The sequence below is a fragment of the Petaurus breviceps genome, unplaced genomic scaffold, assembly GCF_028583685.1.
Source record: "Petaurus breviceps papuanus isolate PSGF00001 unplaced genomic scaffold, PetGlider_PUasm1.0 90762, whole genome shotgun sequence".
Taxonomy (NCBI): domain Eukaryota; kingdom Metazoa; phylum Chordata; class Mammalia; order Diprotodontia; family Petauridae; genus Petaurus; species Petaurus breviceps.
Window position 1 is genome coordinate 2185070 of NW_027187339.1, and position 14070 is coordinate 2199139.

The window sequence follows — 14070 nt, forward strand, 5'->3', positions numbered from 1 at the left end:
TGTGTGTGTGTGTGTGTGTGTGTGTGTGTGTGTGTGTGTGTGTGTGTATGAATGAATGATAGAGGCTGAGCAGCTCCAACAACAAACAATAGATGCCTTCATTAAGTGGAATTCATCAGGCAATGATTGCCCTAGGAGTGAAATAGTTTTTTGAATGAATTATTTGTTATATAAAATTGTCCAGTGACATTGAGTGGTAGTAATTTAGTCAAGTTTTGGCTGATCTTATTTCAGACTTAATCTACTCTAGTAACACAGGAGACAGGAAACCTAAGTTAGACTTCAGGAAAAGGAAATTAATTATTTTTTAGAGTGAATAGTAATATGTTTTTTAGTTTGAACTGTGTCTTACTGTTCATCTAAATAGTAAATCTTATTTCCCACTATATTCTCCTACAGCAGTAGAGGCCTTAAAACTTGATTAAGATAAGGTAGTCAAATGCTATTTTCCTGTGTCACCATGACACGTCAAAATTAACATGAAAGAAAGCCAGTTCCCATTCTGATACTTCTGACAGATCCAAGTATATAGTTTAACTTATGCCCCATGAAGTGACTCCCGTGGTTGGTAGTGGTCTCTTCTTTTCTTTATTAAGACTTTATTTTCTTGTCTATACTTAGGTTTACTCCATGGTTCCCACAGTACTTAATATTGAGGTTGCTGAATGATTCTCTGATCCAAATGAGAAGAGATTTAAAAAAATAGTGCTTACTGATCTAGTAAAATTTTACCTCATAAAGAAAGTTGGACTTATTTAGATGAAAGTGCTCAATACAGGGTTCACTTTTTGTATTCAGTCTTCTGGTAGGACTTGGCTGTTTAATTGTTTTTGTTTTTAGATGGGGAAGGGGAGGACTCAGTTTCTAATGTTCTTTCTAGTTTTAAGATTGAGAAGAAAAATCAAAGCCGTTTGTGGTAAACTTTTCTCCTGAAGTACACCTATGGGCAGGTAGAACAGTTATATTCTGTGTGATGTGTGAATACAAAATGAGTTATTTCAAGTTACTTTGAACTAATTAAGTACTTGCAAATCCAGTCTGCTTTCATCTTGAATCAGTGAGAACTAATTTTTTGTTAGATTTGGCTTAACACAGAAATTTGTTTGGGGACATTATAAAATGGGAAAAAGAAAAGAGATATTCTTCCATTTCTAATTTTTCATAACTTTTTTTTCTAGGCAAAAGTCAACAATTCTAGTTTAATTGGTGTGGGTTACACTCAGACCCTGAGGCCTGGTAAGTTTTCTGCAGTGATAAACTTTGGTAATAAGTTTACAGATACTGTTTTCCAGACTATTTTAGTAGTCTTATCAGCATACTGTTCTGATGTCTTTGTATATTAACCATGTTGATGGATTTTTGTAAACCAACTTAAATCTAAATTACCACAATATTTACAAATTTCTCTTGTCGAAAATGTTTAAAAACACCATAGTACCTACTTTGCTTTGTTTTGTGGAGATGACTGCTGGTTAGTGTAAACCCTCACAGTTTCTACTAAGCTGGGAAGTTTTTAAATATGAACCTAGTGTTGGAACCAAGTACAGAGAGACTCGTCTCCAGGTTAGCTATAGTACAGTGTATTTTTTTTGGCCACAGCAACTCTTTATAGGCAGTCCAGAAGATGCCTTTTAGTTTCTTAATTGGGCTCACCTTTGCTGTGGTCTCACACTGTTTCCTTTGCAGTCTTAGCCCTATAATTAGCTAGTTCAGCTACATGCTGTGATTCTTCCTGTACTCTTTGTCCAGTTACCGTTCTTGTTTTGCCAAGCCCTAACCCTGGGTTATTCCTGCTTACTTCATTACCTTACTGCTTGCACATTGAAGCTGGAGGAATTAAAATACCTTACTAGATGGATCCAGTCAAAATTTACCTCAATTTCATTCTTATTACCACTAAATAATCTTTTTATTTTAATTGGTTCCATATTGTACTCCCCACAGCTGCTTTTCCAAACCTCTTTCTGCAAGCCTCCTTTGCCATCCCCCTCCCTCTCAGCAGAGGACTTTGCCTTTTACTTTGCTGAGAAAGTGGAGGCTGTCCATGATGAGTTTCTTCTTCATCCATCTTTCTTAACATCTGCTAAAGTCCTTTAAGAGGTAGAGTTCTCCTCATTCCTTCCTGAAGTTTACGCCTTTGAATCGCAATATATTGACTCTTTTTGCTGCCTACAGACATTCTTAGGGGGGGTCCCGTAGGCTTTTAAAAGCCATTGCTTGACCTTGTCATACTTTAAAGATTTCATATCCTGTATTTTTGCTTTCAATCAAAAGTTGTAGGAAAAGCTAGCTCACCTCAACTTCCACTCACTTTTCAACCCCTTACAGACTGGTGTATGACCTCACCAACTCAAGTGAAACTTACCAAGGATATAAGTAATAACTTTAATGTAAAATTTGATGACTTTTTCCCAGTCCTTATTCTTCTCGACTTCTTTGTAGCCTTTGGCACTGTTCAGTTCTCTTCCTGAGTTTCTGGAATCTGGAACATTGGTCTCTGCTGGTTTCTTTACTCCTCGGTTTCTTTGCTCCTCAGTCTCTTTTGCCCAATAATTACCCACATCCTCCCACCTGTGGTTGTCCTTAAAGGCTATCTCATCACCTTCTATGGGCTTCATTGTCACCTATGTAGATGACTATATAGCCATCATGTTCCACAGGTATTTGGTGATGCCAGATATCTGACCTTATGTCCCATGGGCATCTCAAATTTAATATGTCCTTATTTTCACCTGGACACCTCCCCCTTCCTAACTTTTCTGTTTCCCTTACCCAGGATTGAAACCTTAAAGTTTTTCTAAAGTTTTTTCCTCCTTTCTCACCCCACCCTGATAATAATCTTTTTCTAAGGGTTGTGTATTCTGTTGCCACAAGGTCTCTTAAGCCCATCCCCTTCTATCCATTCCCATGGCCACCATCTTGTCGCTTCTTGCTAGGATGCTTTTAATAGTATTTTCATTAGGTTCCTGTCTTTTAGTCTCTCCTCTCTTTGGTGTATTCTCTATATGCTACCAAAATAATTTTCCTGAAGTACAAGTTTGAGCATGTCATGTAAAGCCCTTTACGGTTTTTTTTAACTCCAGCATACTCTTCCAGGCTTATTCTACATATTCTTGTGTTCTTGCCAAATTGTTCTCCTTGCTGTTCCCTAAACTTGGCGTCCCATCTCCTGCCTCCCTCTTCTTGGAGGACACTTAGCCTCCACCTTCACCTTTTAGATGATCCCTCCATTACTGGAAGGCTTCCTGAGCTTCATACCAGGGAAAACTTCATACTATGAGAAAATAATCAGTTTTGGACCTCTGAGTTTTCTTACTGCTCTTTCCTTCCTGAAACCATTGTGCATACTCAGCACCTTCTGTGTTTTATTCCCTTCCTGCCTTCCTTCCCTCAGTAGAGTCTAAGCTCCTTAAGGACAAGGGCCTAGTTTTTATTAAATTGAGCAGAGATCACACCCTTAATTAAATCACTGCTTTTTTGATTGGTAGAACCAAAGTGCTCCCTATTGCCCTCTGGTGGCTCATATTTGTATTAATTACTTTTAGAACATGTGGCTTGGCTAAATGAGTACTAAGAGAAGCTTGAAGAGGGATGACAGAAGGAAGAAAATGGTGTGGGAGGTGTCATGTTTCTGCTCATGTCTTGCAGGTGTGAAGCTTACATTGTCTGCCCTGGTGGACGGGAAGAGCATCAATGCTGGAGGTCACAAGCTTGGGCTTGCCTTGGAATTGGAGGCTTAGTCCAATCGAAGAAACCTGTGGGGAAGGGATAGCTGGCAGATTTGGCCTTAAAATATATTTCCAATGTGACCAGCAGGCTTTTTTTTTTTCTAAGAGGGATGATCTAAACAAGGGATGATCCACACAAGAGCTGTATTTTAAATATTTAGACAGTTACTTGTTGGTTTCTAGTTAAATTGGTTATCTATCTAGTTACCAATGCTGCAGGAGTGCAGTCACCTATACATTATTTAAATGTATTTAACTGTTAAATGACGCTACCCACCAATAATGAAATAGACCTTTATGAAAACTGTGCAATTGTGTGCATGTTTGTTTTTATGTTACTTTTAACAAATTTGATATTACCATTGGATGAGATGGATCAATGGATGTTTTGAGATGAGATACAAAAATTTTGTTAATTCACCATCATTAGAAATACTTTTGGTATCCCAGAACACGCAAATTATGAATAAAACAAATATGCATAATTGTGCCTCCAAGTATTTGCGGAGTTGCTTTGATAACTAGAGTCAGATGAGTCAATTTGCAAACATTCCCTTTGGTCTCCTCGTTGTCTAGATTATAATTTATTTTTCCACAAGCTCTTCACTTATCTGTGCCACAAGTCCTCTTTGCCCTTAGAGTAATCTCATACATTTTTTTTTAAGGAATAAAATAATATGAGGATATATGATTTTCAACTCTTTGGTCTAAGTTTTTGTAAATTTTATAGTGTATTATTGTTGGGACCCAAGGAAGGGATGGAAAATAAGCTCTGCAGAGAAGGAAAGTTGAAATGGTACTGAGTATCTAGCTCAGAAGAGCTGTATTGCATCCTACCTATATGGGATGACTGTAAGGTATTGTCATTACAGGTATTTTGAAAGGTGATTCAGGAGAGGGGACGTTTGAACAGGTAGGATGGCAAGTAGTAACAGAGAAGACTTGAACACAGCCTGATTGTAAGCACTGAATTTGGAGTCAGGACTTGGGGTCTGCTGCGTGACCTTGACAGAGTCACTAGATCTCTGTTTCCCTCATTTGTTTTATAAAAGCATCACATTAGGTTACCACTGAGGCTCTTTCCAAATCCTACAATGCTTTATTGTCACACACCTTCCCAAACTTATTTGGTGGGGCCCACTGCTCCCTTAAAAAAAAATTACTTGGCAGCGAGGGGATTAGGTTAAACCTTTTGGTCAGTGTCCCCCAATTGCATCTGAAGCTACTACTGGCCCCCCCCCCCCATTGTCCAGCACCCCCAGGAGGCAGTATTGCCCACTCTGGGAACCTATGCATTATGATAATGCATCAGGACTGTTCTGGCTCCTGGGAATAATGAACAGCCTAACTTTGTATTTGAACAAAGCCTGGCAAATTTCTACACTAAAGGTTATTTACAAACAATGAGTGGGAGAGGTATATTGTTTTGGGTAGGGGAGCTCTCTGGGAAAGTCAAGTCAGGGCTCCCTGCATTGGTAGAGGCGTTCAGGCAGGAAGAAGATGGACTAGAAGTCTGACTACTGTTTCACTCTCTTGAAGAGAAGAGAGATGATGATGCTGTCTAAATCTTACTTTTCCACTTAAAAGTCTAGAAAACCGTAAAGGGCCTAGGGTTAAAATATCTTGAGACAGCTAGGTGGCACAGTGAATAAAGCACCAGCCCTGGAGTCAGGAGGACCTGAGCTCAAATGTGGCCCCACACTTAACACTGTGTGACCTTGGGCAAGTCACAACCCCAATTGCCCTGCATTCCCCCCTCCAAAAAAACCAAAAAATACCTCTCAGAGTACAAGAACTTAAAAGAAACACTTTGGAGCCCTAAGAAGTCGTTGGAGGACAAATCCAAGACTCCTGTAGGTGGAACATAGGGAAAATAGAACATGGTTTTATCTGGTAAAGGGAGATTAGAGCCAGCTGGTCACAGCTCTTTGTTATATTCCTCTTTTCCTTCCACACCATCACCTTTGGCATCAACCCTGAGAAGGTTTTTTGGAGCAGTTTAGGTGAAATAGCCTAGGCCCTCTGACTGAATCCAAACTTCCTTGAACAAATACCCTTAATAAAAGGATTTGTTCTACAAAACTTGGGACTCTGTCAAAAGGCCACACCCAAGGACCTAGAAGGCCACACAAACTCCTGAGGGTGCAGGTTCCCCACCCCTGGGCTGGGTTTGAAAAAAAAAATGATAGAAGCAGATAGCTATAGTCAGCAAGTCAGACTGAAAATGAGGCTGGAAGCTTGACCTTTGTTATGTGAATCCAGGTAGGAGCCAAGTCTACCAAAATGGGGATGAATGCTCAAAGTGCAAAAAAAACAACCAAAACTTAAAAAAAGATTTAAAAAAATTTTTTTTAAATTAATGTTTCCTTTTAGTTTTTTTTTTATTTAAAGCAATTGGGGTTAAGTAACTTGCTCAAGGTTACACGGCCAGTTATTTCTGGGTGTGGTGCCGAGTGTCTGAGCTCGGGATTCGATCTCCAGGTCATCTTGACACTGGAGCCAGTGCTCTTACTCGCTGAGCCACCTGGCTGCCCCTTTCCTTTTAGTTTTACAGGATTCAATTCCTTGAGTTTCACATTTTGTCCCTCTCCCTCCCCTCCCCATCATGGCGGCTTATAGTCAAGTATAGGATCTGTAAATACTTTCACATTATATATTAGTCAGGTTATAAAGATGGATTGTATCAGATGGAATGAAAAGTGGTAAAGAGGACATAAAACCAAACAAGAAAAAGCAGTTTCTCTGGATGTACATACTTCTCTCCATCATGAGTCTTTTGGGATTGACTTATATCACTGCATCGCAGGGAAGAGTCCATTCTATCAAAGTTGGTCATCACACATACGTTGTGTCTGTAATTGTGTACAAATTTCTCCTGGTTCTACTCTTCTCACACAGCATCAGTTTGTATAAGCCTCTCCAGGTAAATATGAAGACCATCTGCTCCTCATTTCTTATAGCACAATAGTATTCCATAAAATGCATATACCACAACTTGTTCAGCCATTCCCCAATTGATGGGCCCCTTCATTTGTAATTCTTTGCCACCACAAAAAGAGCTGCTATAAACATTTTTGTACATACGGGTCTTCCTCCCACTTCTATGATCTCTTTGGGATATAATCCTAGGAGTGGTATTGCTGGGTCAAAGGATGTGAAAGTATTTATAGCCCTTTGCGCATAATTCCAGATTGCTCTCCAAAGGCTGGATCAGTTCACAATTCTACCAGCAATGCATTAGTGTTCCAATTTGCCCACATCCTCTCCAGCATTTTGTCATTTTCCTGTTTTGTCATCTTAGCCAATCTGACTACAACCAAAACTTGATAGATGAGCATGTAGAGGCTTTGGTAGGCACACAGATGTCTCTAAATCTGTTTAGAGCAGGTGCAAACTTTTTGATCTTTTAAAACTCTCGAAACTTAATGAGGCCAACCCCCCCCCCCCCAACTTTTGTTCACGTGGGTTCTATCATGATACTTACCTATTAGAAATTAAAATGTCAGTATCCATGAAGAAAATAGTTTTGATCTTATGTGCTCCAGAAAGGATTTTAGAGTTTCTGGACCCTTTTGAGAACCACTGATGTTTGAATTTACATAATTAGGCAGACACAAAAACCAAAGTAATGAGCACTGAAGAAACTAAATTCTGTATGATCTTTGCACCTAGCACATATGAATAGTGTCAAGTAGGGCAGACATTAATACAGGATTCATTTTTACCTACTGCCTGTAGGAGACCAGTAAAGGGTTTCTGAACATAGCTGCTGCCACATTTCCTTCCTGTGGTTTACAAGTGGATATTAGCTTTAGGTAAGGAGACAGCAAGCATTTATCATCTCCCATGCGTTGGGCACCTTGATAAATACTACAGATGGCTAGAACTGCTTCTCTGGGCATTCCAGTGTTGACAAAACCCCATCCCTTAAGGGTTGTAACCTCAACTATCAGGTTAGAGGTGAGTCTACCTAGTTGTAGGTCTGATTCCAGTCTCCTCATTTTACATGTTAGAAAGTGAGCTTTGGGCAGGAAAGACCTTGTCTAAGGTCACCTGAGTAGGTAAGGCATAGCTCAGATCAAACACAAGTTCCATGTCAAGCTCTCTAATGTCATCTTTAAGGATGGAGTATCTATACACCCTGAAGAGGTATGCAAGCAAATATGTCAATATCTGGGGAATAGGTTCCAAAATGGGGGGCTCAAACTATTTTTAGTTTTGAGAAAGGATGAATAGAAAAAAAAAGAAATTCTGAACACCTAGGTCTTAATCTTGGCTGGTTTAATGCCAATCCTTCAGGAACAGTTCTAGGTAAATGTGCTACCTTGGTGGAGCTGGTTAACTAAAAACCTCAGGTATTTAAGCTCCCCTTTTTTGGGGTGGGGGAAGGTACAGCTGGGTGGTAGAGTGGATAGAACACCAAGCCTGGACTTGGGAAGATTGAGTTTTAAATGCAGCCTTGGATACTTACTGTGTGACCCTGGGCAGGTCACTTAACCCTTTGGATCTCAGTTATTTATAAAATGAGGACACACTAGAGAAGGGAATAGCAAACCACTCCAGTATCTTAGCCAAAAAAACTCCAGGGATGAGTCATCGGGTCACAGAATCAGACAACTGAACAAATTTGGGCTTGGGGCTCCAAATTGCTCCAAACCAGGGGTGGGGAACCTGCTGCCTTCGGGGTCCTTGGGTGCAGCCTTTTGACTGAGTCCAAGTTTTACAGAACAAATCCTTTTATTAAAGGGACTTGTTCAGTGAAGAATTGGTCAAAGGGCCTCAACTCAAGGTTGGAGTTTCCCTACTCTTGCTCTAAACCTCTTTCCCCAGAACTACTAGGGAAATCGGATTGAATGGCCACCCTATCGCAGCTACTGACTCTGCGTGTAGTGTGCTTGCTTCTCTTCTGTCTGCTACTCTGGGACACGGAGAAAAAACACACAAGAGGCTCAGAGGGTCCCAGGTCCCAATTCCTCATTTTAATTGTCCTTTTAAAAATGTGTCCATGAGCTCAAGCCCCCAAGCTCTTCCCCTCCCAACATACAACCACCGGTCTCTTCCTACACTGACACTCTGTGGATTCCCTAGATCTTGAAGGTCAAAGTGAGGCCATCTCCCAGGGGTAGGAGACTGACGTGGACCCGGGAATCCCTCAGGATTCGCTCATTGAGATCTCGGACACACTGAGTAGCCACATCTCCCTTCTGTGGCTTGTTGAGCACTTCCCCATTCCATAGGACCTAGGACAGAAGCAAAGGGACAAATGAGAAAAAGGCCCTATGAGACACTGACAAAGGAATTTAGGGCTTGAAATACACTGATTGACCTTACAAGTGTTTATTAAACCCCTACTTTATATGTTTAGGCCTCAGAGATGCAAAGACAAAAAGAAAATAAAACAATCAATAAAGGATCAATATAGAACTTCCCAGGAATAAAAAGAGATCAGGGTTGTGTCGGAATAAAATTAAGCATTTTCATACTAAAAATCTGCCACGTATAATACTTTGGTGACCTTTTAGAGGAGCAGTCATGAACAACTTGTGTTTTTGATATTCTAAAAATGAAATTTCAATATAAATTCTGAAAAAAAAAAGATTCTCAGAAAAGTGCAGTGGAATAACGTATTTTTTGTTACTAAAAGACCCAAGAGATTCAGAAGAATGCACAGGTCCTTCGGAAGTATACTTCAACAATAACAAAAAATATTTTTCTTTGTATTTCTAATTCTTTATCATTCTAATGTATTTTGTTTTATGCATTTAAAAATACTTTTCTGAGAACACTTCAGCGGACTACCAAAGGGGGTGGTCCATGACGCAAAAAACATGGTCAAGAACCTGTTACAGGGGAAAACATGAAATGAAATTTTAGTCATGCTGCCTGCAATTTTAGGAATCCTGCCTTATGTAGATCACGTGAAACTGTCTGGATCAGCTGCTTAGCCACTAGGGAAAGATGGGGTGTTATTTCTCCTAGCATGAGGGGGAAACAGATGGGGTGGGGTGGGTGTGGATAGCTAGGGCCAGAATGCAGATGGCCTAAATCCTAAGCTACAAGGGGAGGCTGGCCTTCAGACAACAGGAGGCAATAACAGACATTTATGTAGAGATGGCTCTAACATTTACCAGGTGTGTTAAAATGTAACATTTTTCTGCACAACTTTGTAAAGTGCCCCAGATTCGATCTGCTCAGGCCCACACAGCTAGTAAGATTCCAAATCAGACTTCTCTGATTCCAGCAATCTATCCACTATAGCATAGGGCCCTGCCATGATGTTTTTTACCCCTTTCCTGAATGTCCCAGCCCTTCCCTAAGACCACCCCCCACGTATCAAGCCTCAATACCAGCTATGGCACTTACATTGCTAATAGCAATGATCCCCCCAGACCGAACAAGCTTCAGACACTTCTCATAATACGTGCTGCAGCTCTCCTTGTCAGCATCAATGACTGCCACGTCAAAGGTGCCAGCTGCCCCATCAGCCAGTAGTTCATCTGAATGGAGGAGACAAGGTTTAGTCCAGGAAACACACCATTCAACCCCAGCTGCAGCATCCCCTGTATTTTATTTGTAGAACCCTGCATAGTTTTCAAAGCTGCTGCTCATTTGTCACATAACCTCTGAAAGGTTAACAGTGCAAGGATCTCTTTACTGTTCTGAGAGGAGTCCTCCAGACCATTCTTAAAACATGACTGAATTGTAAGAGAAAACTGTTGTTTATGTTGTTTACCCATAGATCACACCCAGGGATACATATTACACATACACTTTGTACAAAGGACCTGCAACAGCTCAGTTCCTAGACAAGTGGTGTATGAACAGGGGACCTACGTGCAGGACCAGGGAGTGCCTTCACAGATGCCGCTGCTGCTGCTGCTGCTGCCCTAGAGACACATCCTTCTCTCCCTAGGTTCATGGCTTCTCATGAACCTACTTAGCACACTATGGCCTTCTTGCCTGGCTGCCTTGGGAGGGGGGACCCTGTCTTATCTGCCAAGGTGATTGTGCTGCTCCTGTCCACGGATGCGACCCCCATGGGTGTAGGGGAATGAAGGCTGTGGAGGAGCAAACAGGATAATTAAGACTCCATTCAAGGCTATCTCCTCAATCAGACTACCCAAGGGCTTTCCTAAGGGTAGGAATTTTCTCTTGGGCCTGAAATCAGGGGTTTTCTGGTTGGTCTCTTTCCTATGAATAGGAAGTCTCTGCTGGTGGAGCCAATTATTGTCCTCTGACTCATTTCCCAGCTCAGCCAAGCACACACCCCAGGGGAGTGATTTACTTCATGGTTACCCCCTCCCCCCTCATCTCTGCATCCCAGAAACATCCTTGGCTCATATCTGGGAGGGCAAAGTTCAGTACTGGATGGGTCCCTCTGTTCCTTGCTAGCTCACCAACTGGGCTCTGACTTCTGCTGCCTTTTGCTGGGAAAAGGGTCCAAGCTGCTCACCAATCCATGTACCTACCAAGGGTCTGCAGAGCTGGCCTCACCCGAAGGTCTATCTTTTGCTCCTCACCTGCCTGAAATGGTGGAGAAATAAACCCAGGTGGAGAGGAGTCCAGACCCTCCACTCTGGATATAGCAACCAAGGGGAGAAGATGGAGGCTGGACCCTTTTCCGGGACAACCTGAAGTCTTACATGGAACAGGACATGGGCCAAAAATAACATCGGCTCCTAGAATTCTCACCGTTCCCCCACCCCTCACCATCCTCCCAGATACCCAAGTCCAGAGCAGGGGAATGAATCAATCACTCACCTCTCTCCAGAAGGGCCTTCCCAGCTCAGTGGGAGCAGCATCAATTTCACAGGCTACTACCTGCCCAGTGGCGGGCAAAGCCAGGGCCAAACTCAAGGCAACATAGCCTGTAAAGGAGCCTGGGGGATACACAGGCAGCGTAAGGGGGCTGGGGACTCCGCAGAGAAGGGGGCCCAGTTGGCGATCACATGAAACAAGTGGACTGGGGTCTCCCCAGCCCCCCCCCCCCCCCCCCCCCCCCCCCAGCGCATATACTTACCAATATCCAAAACCTTCTGCGCTTTGATGAGTCGGGCTAGGTTAGCCAGCAGCTGTGCCTGCTCACAGGTCATCATGGCATCCCCCTGTGGCTGCTCCAGGGTGAGCTGGGGGGGAGGAGTGAATGCATGACCTTTGGAGTGGGGAGGGTTCCCCCTTCCCCCAGGCCACACTGCATTAAAGCCCCTCCAAGCTCGAAAAGGTCGCGTCTCCCCCCAAGCCCCACCAAGCCGCGGGGCAGGACCCCGGGCTGCGCTGGAGACGTTCCCAAAGGCACATACAGCCCAAGCCCCTCGGTCCCTCCAACCCGCCCGGGGCTCCCCATGTTTCCCTTCCCAGCTGACCTTCCGCAGGTTCCTCAGCGCCGGGTGCTCACGCATGGAGCGGCTCAGCACGTACTGCCACAGGGGGTCATCTTCAGGGGGCAGGAGCCGCCGCCGCCGCTGCTGGGGGGCCGACAGCCACTGGAGGACCCTCCTGCCTGCGGGGAGGGGGCAGGGCGCTCAGCCGCGGGACCCTCCCCCCCCCCCGCGTCCCTCCCTCCCTCCCTCCGGTGGGGCACACGTGGGGCGCACGCCGCAGCCCCCGCGCAGCGGGGAAGCGTGGACAGGGGGCTCACCGAGGAAGACTCCGGTCACGAAGGCCCCCAGCACCGCAGTGCCCACGGCCAGCTCGGAGGGCAGGGAGAGCCGCGGCAGGATCATGGCTCCGAGACCCGGCAGGACGCATGGGTCAATAGAGGAAGCTCCAGGCCCGAGCAGCTCGGAGGGGCGGGGCGGAGGCGGGGCGAGGACGCGTGGGCGGGACCGGGGCGGGGCCGGGCGGAGCTGCCGCTGGGCTCCCTGTAGGCGTCCTTGGCCATACCGGCCAAGCCGCGGCCTTTGGCGCCATCTCGTGGATATTTTGGGGAACTGCAGGCACGGGGGCGTTCCCAGTCGCCCGGGGCGGGGCACATGTTCCTTTCTGAGGGAGCCCCGCGTGTACTTGCTTCTCTGTGAAGGTCGCCGTGGAGAAGCGGGTGCGTATATGTGGCGAGGTCCTGTGCAGTGTGATGAAAATATCAGTGGCTCTGAAGGCACCTGCAGGGGTCAAATCCGACCTTCTCCACTTACTGTCACCTGTGCCTCAGTCTCCCTAGCTGTAAGATGAGGGGGCTGGAGCAGATGACTCCTAGGCGCCCTTCCAGCACTAAATCCATGATTTCCCGCTACAGAAGGACTCGGATAAGTGAGATTCACGAAGACTATAAGATTGGGGTCAACTTTAGCCACCATTCCCCCCTTAACGGCGTCCCTTCCCCTCAAACCCGGCCAGCCACGGACACTCGTGGGTTTGGGCTTCCCAAGCAGTTTGTACCAACGATGTACGACAGTTCCGAAGGATTTAGGATGAAAAATGCTATTCACACCTGGAGAAAGAACTGATGGTGCTGGATTGCTGATCAAGGCATTCTTTTTTTAAACTTTCTTTTCCTTTTTTTTTTTTTTTTGGAGGGGTGTCTGATTTCTTTCACATTATGACTGATATGGAAATATGGTTTGCATGAGTGCATGCGTGTAACCTATATCGAATTGCTTGCCTTCTAAATGAAGGGGCAAAGGGAGGAGAGAATTGGAACTCAGAAGTTTTAAAAACAAATGTTAAAAATTGTTTTTATGTCACTGGGGGAAAAAACACAACCCAAGTAGTTTGTGCCATCGGAGGCTGAGGTCCGCAGCTCCATGTTGCTTACCCAGGTCAGGCTTACGGGGGTGACCCATGGACTCCCCTGAAGTCTTCTCCGGAACCCTGCCACGCTGCCAGGGACAGATTCCGCGGGTTCCGCGGCTGATCCGGGGCTGCGCTGCCACCCGGTGGCCTGTCTGCTGATTGCACTCGGGTCGACTTGAAATCTCACACAGACCTTCTAACATCTTTTCCCTGGAACCAGTCGGGTCAGGCTGCTTGGCTTGTCCTTGACCTCAGCCTCCTCCAGCCACAGACAGGGAAAAAGAAGGTGACCTGCGCAACTGCAACACCCTGGCCTTGCACCACTCACTAATTTATACCTGGGATACAGGCACAGAGAGTGAATGGGATGCTGCTCTTCATGGCTCCAGGGGAACATAATTTCTATCCTCACAAACCCAATTCCTTGCACATAGTAGGGCTTATTAAGTACTTGTTGAATTAAATCAATCAAAGGATGATGGGATCATCGATTTAGCCCTGGAAGAGATCTTGCGGTTCTCAAGTCCAGTCTCCTTATTCTGCAGATGAGGAAACTGAGGCCCAGAGAAGTTAGGTAATATACCCTTTGTCACACATTATCAATCAGTCAGAA

At 44.6% G+C, this 14070-nt stretch overlaps 2 protein-coding genes across 2 annotated transcripts in view; one reads left to right on the plus strand and one right to left on the minus strand.

Moving 5' to 3' along the window:
* The window catches only part of VDAC2 (voltage dependent anion channel 2), a 19962-nt gene extending 15737 nt beyond the window's left edge, over positions 1–4225 (plus strand). Inside the window, exons 9-10 of the mRNA XM_069068310.1 lie at positions 1179–1236; positions 3649–4225. Of these exons, the coding sequence (XP_068924411.1) occupies positions 1179–1236; positions 3649–3740 (150 nt within the window). The 3' untranslated portion in view covers positions 3741–4225. The remainder of the gene's footprint in view (positions 1–1178; positions 1237–3648) is intronic.
* Positions 4226–8685: 4460 nt separating this feature from the next.
* On the minus strand, positions 8686–12533 carry COMTD1 (catechol-O-methyltransferase domain containing 1). Its single transcript, XM_069068312.1, has 7 exons — positions 12367–12533; positions 12092–12228; positions 11749–11854; positions 11490–11608; positions 11198–11252; positions 10092–10225; positions 8686–8968 (listed from the first exon to the last, which is right to left on the minus strand). The coding sequence occupies exons 1-7, from the start codon at positions 12449–12451 to the stop codon at positions 8813–8815; spliced, it is 792 nt and encodes a 263-aa protein (XP_068924413.1). The 5' UTR covers positions 12452–12533; the 3' UTR covers positions 8686–8812.
* Between the last annotated feature and the right edge of the window lie 1537 nt (positions 12534–14070).

Coding starts and splice junctions, on each gene's coding strand:
- COMTD1 (XM_069068312.1), bottom strand. CDS start 12,451: ATGATCCTGCCGCGGCTCTCCCTGCCCTCCGAGCTGGCCGTGGGCACT. Junction 11,253..11,489: donor GAAGGCCCTTCTGGAGAGAG/GTGAGTGATTGA, acceptor CCACCATTTCAG/GCAGGTGAGGAGCAAAAGAT. Junction 8,969..10,091: donor GGATCATTGCTATTAGCAAT/GTAAGTGCCATA, acceptor CTTCTGTCCTAG/GTCCTATGGAATGGGGAAGT.